At 46.5% G+C, this 15,763-nt stretch overlaps 1 protein-coding gene across 1 annotated transcript in view; it reads left to right on the top strand.

Moving 5' to 3' along the window:
- The window catches only part of Cdyl2 (chromodomain Y like 2), a 163,902-nt gene extending 150,387 nt beyond the window's left edge, over nt 1-13,515 (top strand). The window contains exons 6-7 of the mRNA XM_041650060.1: nt 3,781-3,924; nt 6,972-13,515. Of these exons, the coding sequence (XP_041505994.1) occupies nt 3,781-3,924; nt 6,972-7,130 (303 nt within the window). The 3' untranslated portion in view covers nt 7,131-13,515. The remainder of the gene's footprint in view (nt 1-3,780; nt 3,925-6,971) is intronic.
- Nucleotides 13,516-15,763: the final 2,248 nt, after the last annotated feature.

Genomic DNA, 15,763 nt, shown 5'->3' on the forward strand with positions numbered 1-15,763 from the left:
TCTGGCAAATGTGCAAATACAGTCCACATTAGTCAGATAGCTTCTGTCCAGCAGATCTTTCCCTTCTCAATGATGTAGAGACAATCACCCCAGAGGGTCTTCTAGACCAGGCTCATTGACAGTATCCCCTGTTCATTTACATATCACCGGCCAGGACTCCATCACGTGGCCACACCCCTCCTGAGGGTGGAGGAAGTGTAGTTCAACCATGCATCTATGAAAGAACGAAAGACTTTGATGGCAAAGCTGCCTCCACCCCTGTGAAAATGGGGAGATTTCCATAATGCAGATGGAATTGTGAGATCAGAGACACGAAAGAATTGTCACATGACTAGGTTGGGAAGCCATGGACTTTACCCGAGGTGATAGCAGGACAAGTCTAGGCAGGACAAGACATAGAAAGCATTCACTGTTGGGGCCATACACAGCCCTGTTAGGAGGACAGTTGCTTTACCAGTGAACATGTGTGAAAGACCAAGGCTCTGATGGGTCTGGGAGGACCTGAAGCTGTGCAATGAGCTGTGGGGTTTGCTCTTTTCATCCAGGGCTTGCCACACAAACGTGAGGACATGAGTACAATTCCAAGAGCTTGCATAAAAAAATCTGGGCATGGTAATAGATGCTTGTCATCTCAGCACAAGGAAGAAAGGCATAGGTAGATCCCTGTGGCTTGCTGGTCAAGCTAGCCTAGACTACCTAGACTACCTGGTGGGAGACACCGGTGTGAGACACCCATCTTTAAAACCTCTGACCTCTAGACCTACACACACACACACACACACACACACACACACACACACACACAGTCATGTGGTACAATGGTGGCCCTAGGGTTTGGATCCCCATGGTTCACTGCGCAGTTTGAGCTCTCAGCCCAGCATGTCATAAAGCAAAACTACAAATGAGTGAGTCTTAGGTGAGTACAATCAGGACCAGAGCTGGGGGGTCCGAAAGGGCAGCCAGCCCAGACAGGTGTTAGAGGTGACCTTCCCATGCAAGGTGGTAGGAAAAAGGTGGCACAGGTGGGCAAGCTGACTAGGACCATGCACTGCATCCATCAGGGAGGATGCTGGGACTTCAGCTGTCATGCAAGTTTCAGTGAGTCCTACTTAGTGACTACAGGGGGCACCCTGCTAGCAGGTGCTGTAGGCCATGGGAGAGCCCACACTGCTGGGGCAACATGACCTGAGTGACAAGGACAGTCCTATAGCTCCAGAGCTGAGAGTACACTATCCAGTGCTCCACCCCACTTGGGGCTCTTGCTAACTGTTTTGGTTTGGAAACAAGACTCAGGGGTACTTCTTGAATACATGTATTAGGCAGCTGCCTTTAAGCAAACCCTGGTTGCCCCAAGGTAGTCTACACACTAGAGAATTCTGATGGCTCCCCACCATCCAGGTGCTCTGTGGAGTCCCTGGGCAGAGGCAGGGCAAAGAGCTTTGCAATTTCTGAATTTCTTCTCTGTTTCTCTTTTTGTGTTCCATCTCCTGTCAATTCTATAGTGTGCAGAGGTCCTGGCCTGCCTTCGTCTCCTTGAAAACCTGCCTCTGTCACCATAGTGAAAGCCTGTCTAATAGTATCCCTTCTGTGACATCCATGTTATTCCTTGCTCCTTTCAAAATTGATCACACCAGCAGTAATAAAAATAGTGTCCCTTCATCACCTCCACACCACAGACCAGGTGCTGGTACAGTCCCATCTCTATTAGTCCAGCCGTAGCTGGAAGCCCAGAACCATAGACTGTCAAATGCCTCTGGGATGGAGGAGAGCCCGTGAGGTTAAGTGACTTGCCCAGAGTCTGAATAGGGACCAGACATTATGTTGCTATTTTCATAGCTCTAGCATGTGTCCTTTGTTCTTACTGGTCTTTATCCATGGCTCCCTGGCCTCAGCTACTGTCTTGGGCTCCTGGATAACACTCACGTTCCTTTTCAAAGAACACCGGAAGAAAACTATTGGAGGTGCCTGGGAGGCCCCATGTATTCAGAGGCCTATACGCCCCATGTCTACCATGTTGTAATTAGGGCGGCAGGGCTGCGTCCCCAGCACCCCAGCAGCCCACACGGCTAGCTTTACCCAAAATAACAACACACAAACTGTATTCATTTAAACACTGCTTGGCCCTTTAGCTCTAGCCCTTACTGGCTAATTCTGATATCCCGATCAACCCATCTCTAATAATCTGTGAGAATCGGTCTTACCGGGAAGATTCTAGCCTAGTCCATCCTGGGTCGGAGCTTCATGGCGTGTTTCTGCCCGGGAGCGGGGCATGGTGTCTCTCTCAGGCGTCTGCTCCCGAGAGGAGAGCTGTGGAGTCTGAGCTCACTTCCTCTTCCTCCCAGCGTTCTGTTTACTCCTCCCACCTATCTTCTAACCAATAAAATGGGCCAAGGCAGTTCCTTTATTAGCCAATGACCTTCCTCCATCACTACCACAGTGTAGGTACAGGCAAGGTGCATCCTTGTTCATAGACAGACACTATTTTTTTTTCTACTAGCTTCTTTTGAGGACATGGGAGATGCCCATTCTGTTCCCAGTGAGCTCATGTTTCTAAGCCCGTCCTGATGTAGGTATCACTTCTTGTATGGGGTAGGCCAACGAGTGGGACGTAGAAGTCATTTGGATTCAGGCACTGTCCCATGTCTCAGGTGGCTCTCAGCCTCACTGGTTGTGACACAGAGCTGGGAGGTGAACACTTTGTCATTGACATCAGCCACAGGCTCCCACTCATGTAAGTTTCTCCCCAGGCAGTCCCTTGTTGTTACAGCCATGAACAAGAGGCCGTGGTTAAACTGTCTGGTCGCCTCTCTGCCTTCCCAACCTCAGTCTTTTTTTATGCCTCTAAACTGAAGGCTGTGTGTTCTCACCTGAGTTCTTTGTGGTTCCTTTTGTTCTTGTCTCAGTGACGGAGAGTGAGGGAAATGCACCAGGGTCCCTTCAAGTGTACATTTTGCTTCCAGTGACCTAAACGATCTGCCAAGTGTCCCATTTCATAAAGGTTCACCACTTTCCTCAAAGAGTCAAGCCAAGGACCAATCCTTAAACATTCAGAGCTTTGGGGAACACTTACGCTCCTATAGCACTGTGTATGACAGCCACGCATGTCAAAGCAGAGAAAACCATGTCACTTGGAGGCATGGGATGCAGAGGCAGCCCAGCCAAGATGGGAGTGTTCCATCATTCACAACTGCATAGTGTCTGTGCCCCAAGCCACTGGATGCTCTTGCTCTAACTTGGTGGTCTCATCTTTGGGTCCCTAATGCTGTAGAGAGTTTTGATTGACTTATTTTTTTAAAGCTTAGTGATTTTTCTGAGATTTTTACTCCTCTCACCCCATCTTCTTCTCATCCCTCTCTGTCTTCATCCCTTCCTTCTCCCTTCAGAATTAATCAATCTCTTTTTTGAGAGGATGAACTTGACTCACTGTTCTAGTTAGAAAGTGTTAGCCTGTAGGTAGATCGCCCCCTCCTTCCTAGACTAGGGCCAGGCTGTCAGCACTGAAAGGAACCTCAAAGGCTGTGCAAACCCACCCAGGGGTCGATGACTGGAGGGGAGTACTTTTGGGTTCACAGAGCTTTGCTAGATCCCTTGGCGTCTCTTGACACTTTAATGAGAGCAATGGCAGATGTTTGTAAATATTCCACACTGTGTATCCGACCCTAGGTTGTGACTCCTGCCTCAGGGAGCAGAGAGGCACTCATGCCCAGCTGTTCCAGGCTTCCCTAAGGGACACGGGCAGAGCTCTGTGCCCTCAGCTTTCTCCTGCCTTTCTTCTTCCAGGCCAATGAAATGCTGTTCTGCGGGCGAAAACTCACTGCCCAGGAGGCGTGCAGCCGGGGCCTTGTCTCACAGGTCTTCTGGCCCACGACCTTCAGCCAGGAGGTCATGCTGCGGGTGAAGGAGATGGCATCCTGCAGTGCGGTGGTGAGTCCCCATGTCGCTCATGTACCCACCTTGTGAGTGGACCATTGTGTGTACGTGCGTTCAGGTGGAGTCCTAAGACCAATGCAGAGTCTCTTCCCATGTCGTCTCTCCCTTAATTTTTTTTGAGACAAGCTCTCTCACCAAACCCAAAGCTTGCCAATTTGGCTAGACGGTGACCAGTAAGCACCTTCTGTCTGCACATCCCCACTTCTAGGATTGTTAAGTGTGCATTACTATACCCAGCATTTTACATGGGTTCTGGGGGAGTCAGTCTCAGGTCCTCATGTGACAACTGAGCCCTTCCCATAGTTCCCCAGAGAACCTGCAGAATCGGTGAGAGGTTTTCTGCAGTGTGGGATATACTGCCTCTTGGTACAGAACGTCAAAATTATTAGAGGAAGATGCCCAGGATATTGCATATTCTTATCCACGCCCCATTAAAAGAGGCTCATGGGAGAGATTTATAGTTGATAAGCAAGCATTGTATTATTAAGAGAAAGCCCTGAACACCCCCAAAAGCACCAAGCTAAAGTCTCAGAAAGGGAAGGCCCAGGGCACTACAGGTCAAGGGACAGAGACCAGTGCGTGCTGCCACTGTTTTATTTCTTTGGTCCAGCCTAGTGTCTGACACATCTGGTCGTTCTTCGACTCCAGGGATGCACTAAAGAAGGGGTGAACCACACCTCCACGGAGGTGCAAGGTTTTAGTTAAACGTTGGTTTTGACTTCCTGATGGAGACTCTGAGCATAGGAGGGAACTCAAGCCTCAAGGCCGGTTCCCGAGAGGGGCATGATGTCAAAGGATAAGGTCTATACTCTTGTCCTTAAGAAACGGAGTGCTGGGCTGGTCTGTGAGCCACATCCCTGCATCCCATGCCTTCTGTTCCCACAAGCACCCCACCCACATATCCAGCTGACATGGGCATCTACTCAGCCTCTTCTTGTTAGCTGTTTATTTATTGGACACCTGCAGCGTCTGCTCAGTCTCACGCTAGTGCCGCTCATGACGGTTGTGGTGATCTCCATATTGGAATATGGATCACGTGCCTTACTGGTTTTATGTGAATTCTCTATGAACTGGTGACTGGGGTTATTTTTTACCCCTTTTCCTGAGATTCTCCCCCTTTCAGCTCTGAAAGAATCTCGTCAAGAAACCTTACACTCCCAAGTAAACGGGGCATGCTTAATCACCCGAGGGCCAGCTTCCCAGAGAGGCGAGGGAGAGCTCAAACAGGGGAAACAGCAAGGGTTTGGGAGGCGGGAGGCAGGAAAGCAGGAAGGTCATATGCGTCTCAGTGTTGACTGTGGCCAGTTTGCCCAGAGGATGCAGGAGGCAGGCATGAGCTGCAGTGAGGTGTGGGCCACACTCTGGGCAAGGGGAGGCCCCCAGATGAAGTATCTGTTGAAAGGATACCTGAGGGGACATTAGGAGACACCCACACAGAAGAAACCTCTACAGCAGCACTGCAGAGGACCCAGGAACTTTAGGTGACTTCCTGAGAAAAGACTGTGTGGCAAAGTGAAGCCTGCAGCCTCTAGAAGGTGGTGTTATCAGGAGAAAAAGATTCCAGGATGAGAGGCGCTCAGGGTTCCTTCCGCCGTTCTAGAGTGTAAGGTCCTTCCAGACAGCTGGCACCTGGGGGTTTGCCCCTTGCTTTGTCTGTTTCAAAGTGCTTAGAGCAGTGAGAACCTAAGCCTTGACCCTTGTGGAGGCAACATCATGGTCTGGGGATCGGCCTGATTGAGATGCCTTGTACCGTTGAATGATCCCACCCTGGGCCATGTTACCTTCTCAAGGGCCTTTATCTACAATGGGGGTAAGATGTGAACTACCTGCAATTGAGAGACGTGAGATTGGAAAAAAAAATATTTCATGGAGCCTGGTCATCATGGTGTGGTTATTAATACTACCATTAATATTATTGCTCAGTACTGCAATTGCCACTCTTTACTCTAGAGTTAGTGTGATTGTTGTCATTGCTCCTCATTCCTGTCTTACTGTAACATTGCTGCTTGGTCCTATATATATTATGTTGATTACTATGATTATTATTGATCATTGCTACAACTATTACTGCGCTTGGTGAAAATTATTTCTACAGTTTATGCCGTTATTATTGACTGCCATGACTATTGCAATCATTATTATGGCTATAGTTCTTGTTACCCAATACTGCAATGTTACCCAATACTACTATTGTTGCTACTGCGCCTAACAGAGGCATGGCTGGCCAGTGTATCCCACAGATACTTTGTCAACCATCCCCTTATTCTCTGTTCACAGTGACCCTTGGGTTGGGTGTTCTTTTCCCTGACAGGTAGTTCAAATGACTCCATTCATGACATGGGGTGGGGTCAAAACAGTGCTTTGCGAACTTCGTCAGAAACCCATAGAAAAACACAGCTCCATGGGTACAGTGCTTGCTGGGCATGCATGGAGACCTGTGACTGATACTCCAGAAACTATATGTGTATGTACACGTATGTGTAGTATGTGTATATGTAGTGTATGTATATGTATGTATATACAGATGCACCACTGGTGCTGGGGATGCAAAGAAAGGCAGATTCTTGATCTCATCATCTTGACAGTCTCCCCAGTCTGCACAAACTAAATCCAGTGAGAGGTTCTGTCATAAAATAAGTGAAGACCAGTTGAGGAAGATGGTTATCTAAGGCCTTCTCATATATCCACACCACAGCACATACCACACACACACACACACACACACACACACACACACACAGAGACAGAGAGAGAGAGAGAGAGAGAGAGAGAACGAGAACACTGATTGATTATATGTCACCTTTGGATAAAAGACAAGACTCCTAAGGCCTGAGTACCATGCCTTTCTGCCCAAGTCATCCCTTGAGTAGAGGGCTCAACACCTTGACCACTTGGAAGTCATTCAGGACGGTGCTAATAACAGACCCAATGATCCAGACTCAAGGTAAACCCCCTTCTTGGCTGCTGTGGACACTGCAGGGCTACAGAGACAGAACTCAGCCCCAGGCTGGCTGACCCCACATGTGTGTGTTTCCTTCCAGGTTTTGGAGGAGTCCAAATGCTTGGTCCGGAGCTTCCTGAAGTCGGTGTTGGAAGACGTGAATGAGAAGGAGTGTGTCATGTTGAAGCAGCTCTGGAGCTCCTCCAAAGGCTTGGACTCCCTCTTCAGCTACCTGCAGGACAAAATCTATGAAGTCTGAAGGGCCCCAGCTTGTGAGCCTCGCTGCTCAAGGGTACCTGACTTCCAGCTGGGCCCTGTGTTTCAGCCATCGGAGCCCAGGGTCCACCCCTAGCCAAGAGTTTGTCAGGGTGTGTCTTCACACCTAGGGTTGTGTCCATTCCTCGTGTCCTTCGGTTGTTCCTCATTGGTTTGATTTTGATGTAACGGTGGGAAATGCAGTATCCTTGGCCTCCCCGTGTCCCTATCCCAGCCCGGCCATAGAGCTTTCCAGGGTTACACGTTTTCAGGGCTCTGCCAGGCACTGCTTCCCTTTCCCCACTAGCTGAAATGCTCCACCGCCATGGTCCAGAAGGGGACGATCAACCTCCCCCATCCTCCCGACTCAGGCTGTGTCTACACAGTGCCTCCAACTTGGAGAAGAGGCCATCATGGGTCTCTGATGAAATGATCTGGGACCAGGGGACAATCATCTTAGGGAATTCGCAGACCAACAAGCACGTGACTCTGTTGGCCCATAGGCCTGGCTTCAGGCTCCTCTCCAATGCAGCTCGGTGTGATTCTTAGGGCTTGGTCTCAAAACCCAACTGAGTGATTTACAAACCCAGATATTGTACATTTAGAAATGTTTTGTTAAATATATATTTTTAAAACAATGTAAGTGGAAATTCTGATAATTTATGTGTATTATATGTAAAGCTAGTTTTGCAAAAAAAAACATGAATTACTAGGAAAATTTTTTCTTTATTCGGATTTATTTTATTTATTTATTTTTGTTTATATTGTGAAGTCTATTGTTCACACAGATCTTATTTTCATACTACCCTGGACCAAATACGATTCAAGGTTCACGCTGTTTGGTGCACGCTCACAACGAGCCATGTGGGAAGTTCAGAGATGAGAACGGAAGGGTTTTTTGTGGATTTAAAATGAACAACACTGTGTCAGGTCCTCTCCAAGTCACTCTCATAACATGATGCCAGTTCTCTAGTCTTGTTTTTAGGATAAGTCACAGTGGCGTTTTCTCTGTCACTCACTGTCATTAAGAGGAACCTAGAACTCTTGTGATCCCAAATGGTCTCAGAGCAGGACCCAGTCCTTAGATGAGTGGCATTAAGGAAGGATGGGAGTGCGGTCCTGTTTCAGGATGAAATATTGCCTAGGGTGAGGTGTTCTTTTGCTCTGGGATAGATAAATGAACTTGGATTTCCAAGACCTTTCCTCTCATATGGAAGTTAATATCTTAGTTGGCCTTCTGGGAGTGTTGAGAAAGAAAACCCAGTCTCTGGAGTTTTTCTAGGGTCCAAACCATTTTGCTTCCAGAAGTCTGAACAATGAGTCTTCTTTTTTTCTAGCTGGGAGAATACAAGGGAGCAGTATCCAGCATGCAGGTCTTCTTGCCTCGATGGGTTGGGAGGCCTCCAGTAGCTATATTCATGTGATCCAACTAAAGTCCCTGGATCTGCATGGTAGGGGAGTTTGAGTTTGAGTTGATAAAGAAACAGGAAATAGAAGGAAGAGGCTCCATTGTGCCTGGAACCTCAAACCTCTTTGAGATCATGTGCCCAGAGAAAATTAGACCATCAGGGTGCCTGGATTGTTCTAGATGTGTTCCAGATCTTGACCTCTGTTCTTTCTATTCCGTTCCCTGTGAGTTTCCAGTCTTTCTTAGCCCTGCCTTGGAGACAGTGAGGTACAGTACTGAGTTGGCACAGCTTGTTGGGGGTTAGGGGAGTGGGGAGGTGGGCTGCAAAGAAGGAGAGTTGGTTCTCTGCCTGCTCTCGAACGGGAATAGCTACCCCAAGTCCCAGGTGGAAGAATGACACAGGTGGTTGAATGTTCACATGAGAACAAGTGAAGGGGCCCGACTCTAAACCTGGGAGACGGAGGCAGGAGGATTGCTGCAATTTCAGGTCCCTAGCCAGGGCTACATAAGACTCTGTCTCTAGCCAGGCTGTGGTAGCCTTTAATCCCAGCACTCAGGAGGCTCCCACGTGCGCTGGCCTTGTGATCCTCAGGATGACCTTGCTTCCCTCTATGGAAAGCGTTAGGAGTCAGAAAGGTTCAAGAGGGTCGGAGTTTCACTTCTCCATTCTCTTTCAGCCTGTGCCACTTGGGCCATGCGGAGACTGAAGGGACAGCATGTCGGCTGTGTTCAGTCACAGGGAAACAGAATCGAATCCTGTAGTTCCCTGGTGTCCCAGTAGAACACTGTAGGAGCTGTAGGCTGGGGAGTAGAGAGTTAATAGAGGAGCGCTCTGGATTCTGCCACGTGTCTGTTGTTGAACCTTCTCTATTAGATGAGTTCCATGTGCTTCATCCAAACCCTTAAGATGGCCCTTGTTCTTGTGTATGTCTCCAAGCCTCTTCATAACTGCTGCTTCCTCTATGGCTCCCAACCCTCGTGCTTTCTGATTAATCTGCGTTTGTCCATAGGGAGGCAAGGGGTCAGGATTCTTCCTGGAAATGGAAAGGGGTGTTTAGAAATGCCTGTTATCAGTGTCCGTCTCTGATTCCTGCTGATACAATCAGAGTTTTAACTTTGGGTCCTTGATGAGCACCAAACCTCTGAATGTATCAAGGGTCTGTGATGACCGAGATAGACATGGAATTCTTTCTAAGGTGGAATTCATATGGTTCGTTTTAAGTCCTTTCAATAAGGTAGTTCTGCCACAATGCACACAAGTCCTTTAGTCAGTCTGCCACAGGGCTGGCTAGACCACTGGCATGGCTGTTTTCAGAGCTGCGCTGGGGGTAGTGCGTCATTGAAATGCAGCTGACCTCCAGCATACTGAACAGGGATGGAAAATACCAGCCTATGGTTGTATTCAGATTACCCTAAAAGCTTTATTGAGGCGGGGTGCTGGCTTCCATCTTCTATCTTGTACCCCAGTGTCCTCTCTGCTCCCATGAGGTCCTTCTGTTTGTCCCTTTACCTTCCTTGTTCCTTTCCCATGTCATCCTTTCCTAGAGCCTAAGTAAATCTTTGAGGAATTGTGTAGATGGTCTTAGAAGGCCCAACTCAAGAGTTCCTTTGAGTTTGGAAGGACAGCTATGGGTGAGAAGTAGAGAGTGCCTGTTCTGAGTCAACATCCCTTCTAGCAAGCCACTCAGGACGCCCCCTGTCTGCCACGACCTTGGTGACCGCAACTTCCAGCATGAGGATATGACATGGTTGGGGTTAGATGCTTAGATCCCGGAGACTTTTGAAGAGTTATGGTTAAGATGGCCAGACCACCTCAGCACATGGAGGCCACTTTGTAATGTGGGTGTTCTTTTATTTAGGTGACCCTTTCCTGTTTCAAAATAAAGTCTGAGGGGAAACACGTTATGCTGAGAAGGAAGTAAAGATTTAAAGGTTATTCTTTGGCATAGGTCAAACTGGGAATTGTCTTCTCGGAAGCATGAAAAGCTGAAATTCAATATGAGGACGGGAAAATAACCACAGCAGACTTTGAACAATGCAATTTTATCTCTAACTCTCCTTTACAAATCGCCTCCGCCGAATGCTGAATTGTATCCCCCACTCCTAACTCCTGGTTTCAAAAATCTCTTTAGAAGTTTGTAATTTTTTTTTTTAAATTTGGAATTTAGTCCCACTCTACACACTTTTTCAATCTAGTTTCTGTAGAAGTTTTTTTTTTAAATAATAATAAAATTCCCCAAATCTTCCTATGGGAACATTTAGAAGGAAGGCCCGCTTCTCTTGTGTTTCTGTTGTATATATGAGACAAGATGCCCTCACTAATAGACACAGTATTTAAGACTCCAAATGAGATTTCTTAAGTATTTTATTTTATTCTCTGTAAATGGTTTTATAAAAATCTCGAAAATCTCCACTTTGCCTTTGTAGATACATCTTCGGGGGCTTGTCTTGCATGTGTGTTTTTTGTTGTTATTGTAGCTAAGTGCCACTTAGTTCTTTCTGCAGGTTTTGGTTGAAATGCTTATAGACTTTAATACAGTATATATATTTTCAGAATATAAACTTTTATATTTCTGTGGTAAATTAGGACATGCGTTTTAGGCAATCTTTTCCATTAATATCACTTCTTCCTTCAAAAAAAAATAGATCGCATACTGGTTTGGTGCCAATTTTTTTTTTATCAAATAGTCTTACATTAAGAAATCAAGTCAATTTTCTTTTTTTTTTCTAGAAGTCATTGCGTTTGAAATCTAATTTGAACACGTGTTGAATTTGTGGAATAAGCCTTACCATTAGGTTCAATAATCCTGCTGACCTTCAAAACGACGTGTGTAGTTCAAGCCCCCTCTCCCCCACACCCCGCATAAATTCTCACTGTGTGGCAGTTGATGGAGCTGTGAACAGAGCCTTAAGGTTGTTGCAAAAAATAAATAAAAGGATAATACGGGTTGTTTCCTCCATGTAAGCCATGTTGGTGGGCTCAATGCAGTCTGTAGCTCGTGGCTAACCAGAAGAGAGTGGTGGAGTCGATGGCGGCAGGGACCAGATGGATTTCTTGATGAATGTCTTTGGCTATCATATGGCCAAGGACAGGCTTTCTGAACCACTGTCATTCTAGTCACATGGTTTGGAGATGGTAACAGGGAGGGCTGCGGATTCATCGTCTGTTCTAAACAAATGACAGTTCCTGCTCCTGACCCCGGTGGGGACTCCAGGTTCCTTGTGGGTGACCTGCAAATGTCCAGGGTAGCTAAAGTCGGCAGTCTCTGTGAGATGCTAACAAAGTTTACATAAAAGTCTTACTATGTAGACAATCTGGAGTCGGTTTTTGTTCCGTCATTGACATGGCCATGCGTCCTTGGTGTTTCTGTGAGGAAATGTGTGTCGAGCCATGCTAGACTGGAGCTGGGCAGGATGGGCATACTGTAGACACAGAGCATGCACAGCAAGCGAGCTGGTTTAGCCAGGGTTTTTTCAGTGGCACAGAAATCCCAGATTTTATCAGCAGTGGGCATAGTAGTGTATCTTGGAATCTTAAAGAGTTAATTCTCAAAAATTAAATCCCATTTTTGGTAGGTGGCACTCTGGCCATTTCCAGCTGATTCTCCTTATCAACCTTTGGAATAGGAGCATGAGTTCAGGGCTGTGCAGTTAAGCATGGGATCCCTCTTTAGGCAATGTCCAAAGTCGCCTTTTCAGCATTAGGGTTGAGATTGGCGTGTGCTCATGTGTCAGTCAGAAGACCTGATGTCTAGGGTTAGCTTCTGCCTTGCATCTCTGGGTTGGCTTCACCTCTTTGTCTCAACATCTAGTCTTCCGCTGGAGCGTGTTAAATTGACTCTGGGAAGTTCAGAGGGTGTAGAGTTTTCCACCTAGTATTTCATTTGCCATTATGCCATTAGATCCAGCTTGAAGTTATTTTCTAATGGCTACATTGACAAGGCTGTGAAAATAACTGCCTTTCATAAAACCAAGGACCAAAGAATTTCATTATTCCAACCAAGCATGAGTTTCGTAGCCTGTAGGCACATCTGGGTCCAGATGTGTGAGCTTTATGGCACAGAGGAAGCCTTGGTTCCCCTAAACTCATGCTCCCCTAACTGGCCATGCAGAGAAGTTGACTATCTTGTTGAAAGGCTCTGAAGGAGAGTTTCTGCGATTGGAACTTAGTATCTCAGGTGGGTGTTTCTGCTGTGTGGTCTCAGCTTTCTATTTATCCCATTACAAAGTGGAACTCTGGGATCCCGCCAGGTTGTCTGAACACCGTAGACTCTTCCATTTGTGTGTGGGCCTCTGGCTGAAGTTTTGCAGCTAGGTCTCCAGGGATGCATCCTGTGACTGCCAGATGTCCATCTCTTTAGTTCCTCATCAAGCCATTCCACTTCCTGCTTAGTAGAGCAGGAATTTTCCTCAGCGGCCCCACCAGGGGATGCCCCTGTTCTCATTCTCATTCATGATGATGTCATCGACTTCTTTACTAATCCAGAGATGACTGGTGTTAAAGAAGTGCTATTCTATTGGTAAGGCTTATTACCAAACTTCTGATAATGAAGCAGGCTACCAAAAACGTGTCCAGCTCACTCTAGGAGTGTTTGGGTTTGATCATGGATGTAGCGTACACACCAAAATCCATGGATACCTTTACAGGTTAGGTTACTCGTTTTCTTTTGCCAGATTTTCACTGGAGAGTCCTTAGTTTTGGATACTTGTAAGTATGAGTCCTTCATAGAGTTACATGCAGGTATAGCTGGCTCATTCTCCACATTGTAAATATTTTTCCCAAACTGGGTGCAGTACTGAGGGTAATAATCTTCTGATTTATCAAATGCTGTCTGGAGCAAATCGTCCACTCTTTGTGAATGGTCCTGTAACGTATATGAACATATTTCTGGGTGCCTTAGAAGTTGTATTTTTCATGTGTGCTAATATGCAGTATTTATACATCGTGAGAAGCTGCTTTGAATAAAAAGATTGAAACTTCGTCTCTATTTGTTTGTGTCCCTCCCACCCACCCCTACCCCTTTTGTGATCCATCTTAAAGGTCACAAACTGGTTATGTGTTTTCAAAATTGAGAAGTTTCTGGAGCTTTGACATCTCCATCCAGGTATGACCTGAAGTTTCTAGTGTTTTGAGGCCATCACTTGGGTAGAGGGGCAACAGCTGGATGCCAGAGGACTTTAGAATGGAGGGGACAGATTTTCAGGGAGTGGATGTGTCATTTATCCCTTCCTTGACATGTGCACTATGCTCTATAATATTATGGCCCCTATCCTTAGCAGGCAAACCTCCACAGAGATCAGTCCTATATAGTTCAAGCTGGCTTGCATGGTCAAAATTGATGTCTATCACTATGGATAGAGTTTTTCTACACATATAATCTTATTGCTTTATCTGTCACAGCACAAAGAGACAAATGGAAGAGGACCCTTCAGAACTTGGCCACACACCGGGGAAGGGTGCAGAAAAGAGATAGTATCGGAAGCCTTCAATGGTTTTGTGCTAATAAATTCCAGGAAAGGGATTTATATAAGACCATATATCTGTCCATCCATTCATGCACCCACTCTCCCAGTAGTTCACCCATTTATCCATCCACCCATTCTTCCACTTTCAATCTACCTGTCAGTCCTTCCATCCATCCATCCATCCATCCATCCACCCACCCATTTTCCCATCTCCCTATCTGCCCTTCCATCCATGCACCCACCCTTCCATCTGTCCATCTATCCTTTCACCTACTCTTCTGTCTGTCAGTCCATCCACTTCCCCTCCTGTCCATTCTGCTGTCCCCCTGTCTGCCATTCATTCAGCTTTCATTTCAGCACTGTAGACAGAGCCTCCCCCCACCACGTCTGGGAAGCTACACAAGTTCTTTGATACCTAGATGGCTCAACTCTTCTCTAAAGGAACTTGGAGTCTAGGGATGTGAGACAGGCAAGAAATCCTCTGCTCTGTCATGAAACATCAGCACAGGGCTAGAGAAGGCCTATTCTTACAGCGTCACAAACATACTCAGGGCTGAGAAGAAACTTCCGTGTGGGTAGGCCAGCCGGTCTGGGGTTCTTAAGCCACTGTTGCTTTGTGTGCCTCTTTTCTCTCAAGTCTTGATACTATCTAAGATACGGAAGAGGTCAAGACCAAACCTGGAGAGTCTTGGGCTTTCAGATTTCGGTGTTTCCTCTGGAAGACGGAGTGAGAACTTGTGGAAGTTTTGTCAGAAACCTTGGCCACTCCACCTGTCTCTTGGGTCACTTTGATATGGTGTTTTATGGAAAGAGCTGCTTGCCCTAACAGGACAAGAGAATAATGGGACTGTATCATTCTCCACAGCCATAAATAGTAACTAGAAGATGGCCAGCATATAAATAAGCAGAGATGAGATATGAGTATAAAAGCCCCTCTCTTCTTTTGAGATAAGGTCTCATGTATCCCAGGCAGGCTTCATACATGCTATATAGGCAAGGATGACCTTGTCCTTCTACCTCCCTAGTGCTGACATTACAGGCCTGCACCATCATGCCTGCTTATGCAGTGCTGGGGATCGAACCCAGGGTGTCCTATATGCAAAGCAAACAGTCTACTGACTGAGCTATATCTTCTGCCTCTGTAAAAGCAACTTATTGACTCGGGGTTCCTTTAGGTCTGCTTAATAAGGGAGCAGTCCTCAGGTCTTTGATGAAATCCTGATGGGTTTCAGCCCTTTCGTGTCTCGTGGATAATAGTTCTCCCAGTCACAAACACAGACTCAGTTGTCATCAGAGATAAGCATGATGCATTTTAGGTGCATTGTTCCCAACTCATTCAAGACTTCTCTTGCCATCACCGGCTGACCTCTGATTAGTCTAGTTGAATGGGGAGAACAGGAAAGGTCTTACATGCTAACATGGCAGAGTGCTTGGATAGGGGTTTTTAGTCTCTGAGCCTTAGAGATATTTATGTCTTATTCTCTTAGGGAATTTTATGGGGTTTTAGACTGGACAGTCCCCTGGAATTGCCAGGTTGTTTTTTATCAACCCCCTATTCCTCATCAGCCCTTTATTGAGAGTCTGTCTGCTACAAACTTTTCTGGTTGGGTGTGCTCCAAGTTCTAGAGATGATGTTTAATCTCTTCACAAAATGAGAGGGAAAGCTTTTCCTTTTCCTATTCTCTGTCTTTCTCTGTCTCTCCCTCCCCCTCCATCCCTCCTCCTTTTCCCTCTCTCTGTCTCTTTCTGTATCTATTTCTTTC

This window comes from Microtus oregoni, unplaced genomic scaffold (assembly GCF_018167655.1).
Source record: "Microtus oregoni isolate MIOR12 unplaced genomic scaffold, Mior012 000004F_ref0000308, whole genome shotgun sequence".
Taxonomy (NCBI): Eukaryota; Metazoa; Chordata; class Mammalia; order Rodentia; family Cricetidae; genus Microtus; species Microtus oregoni.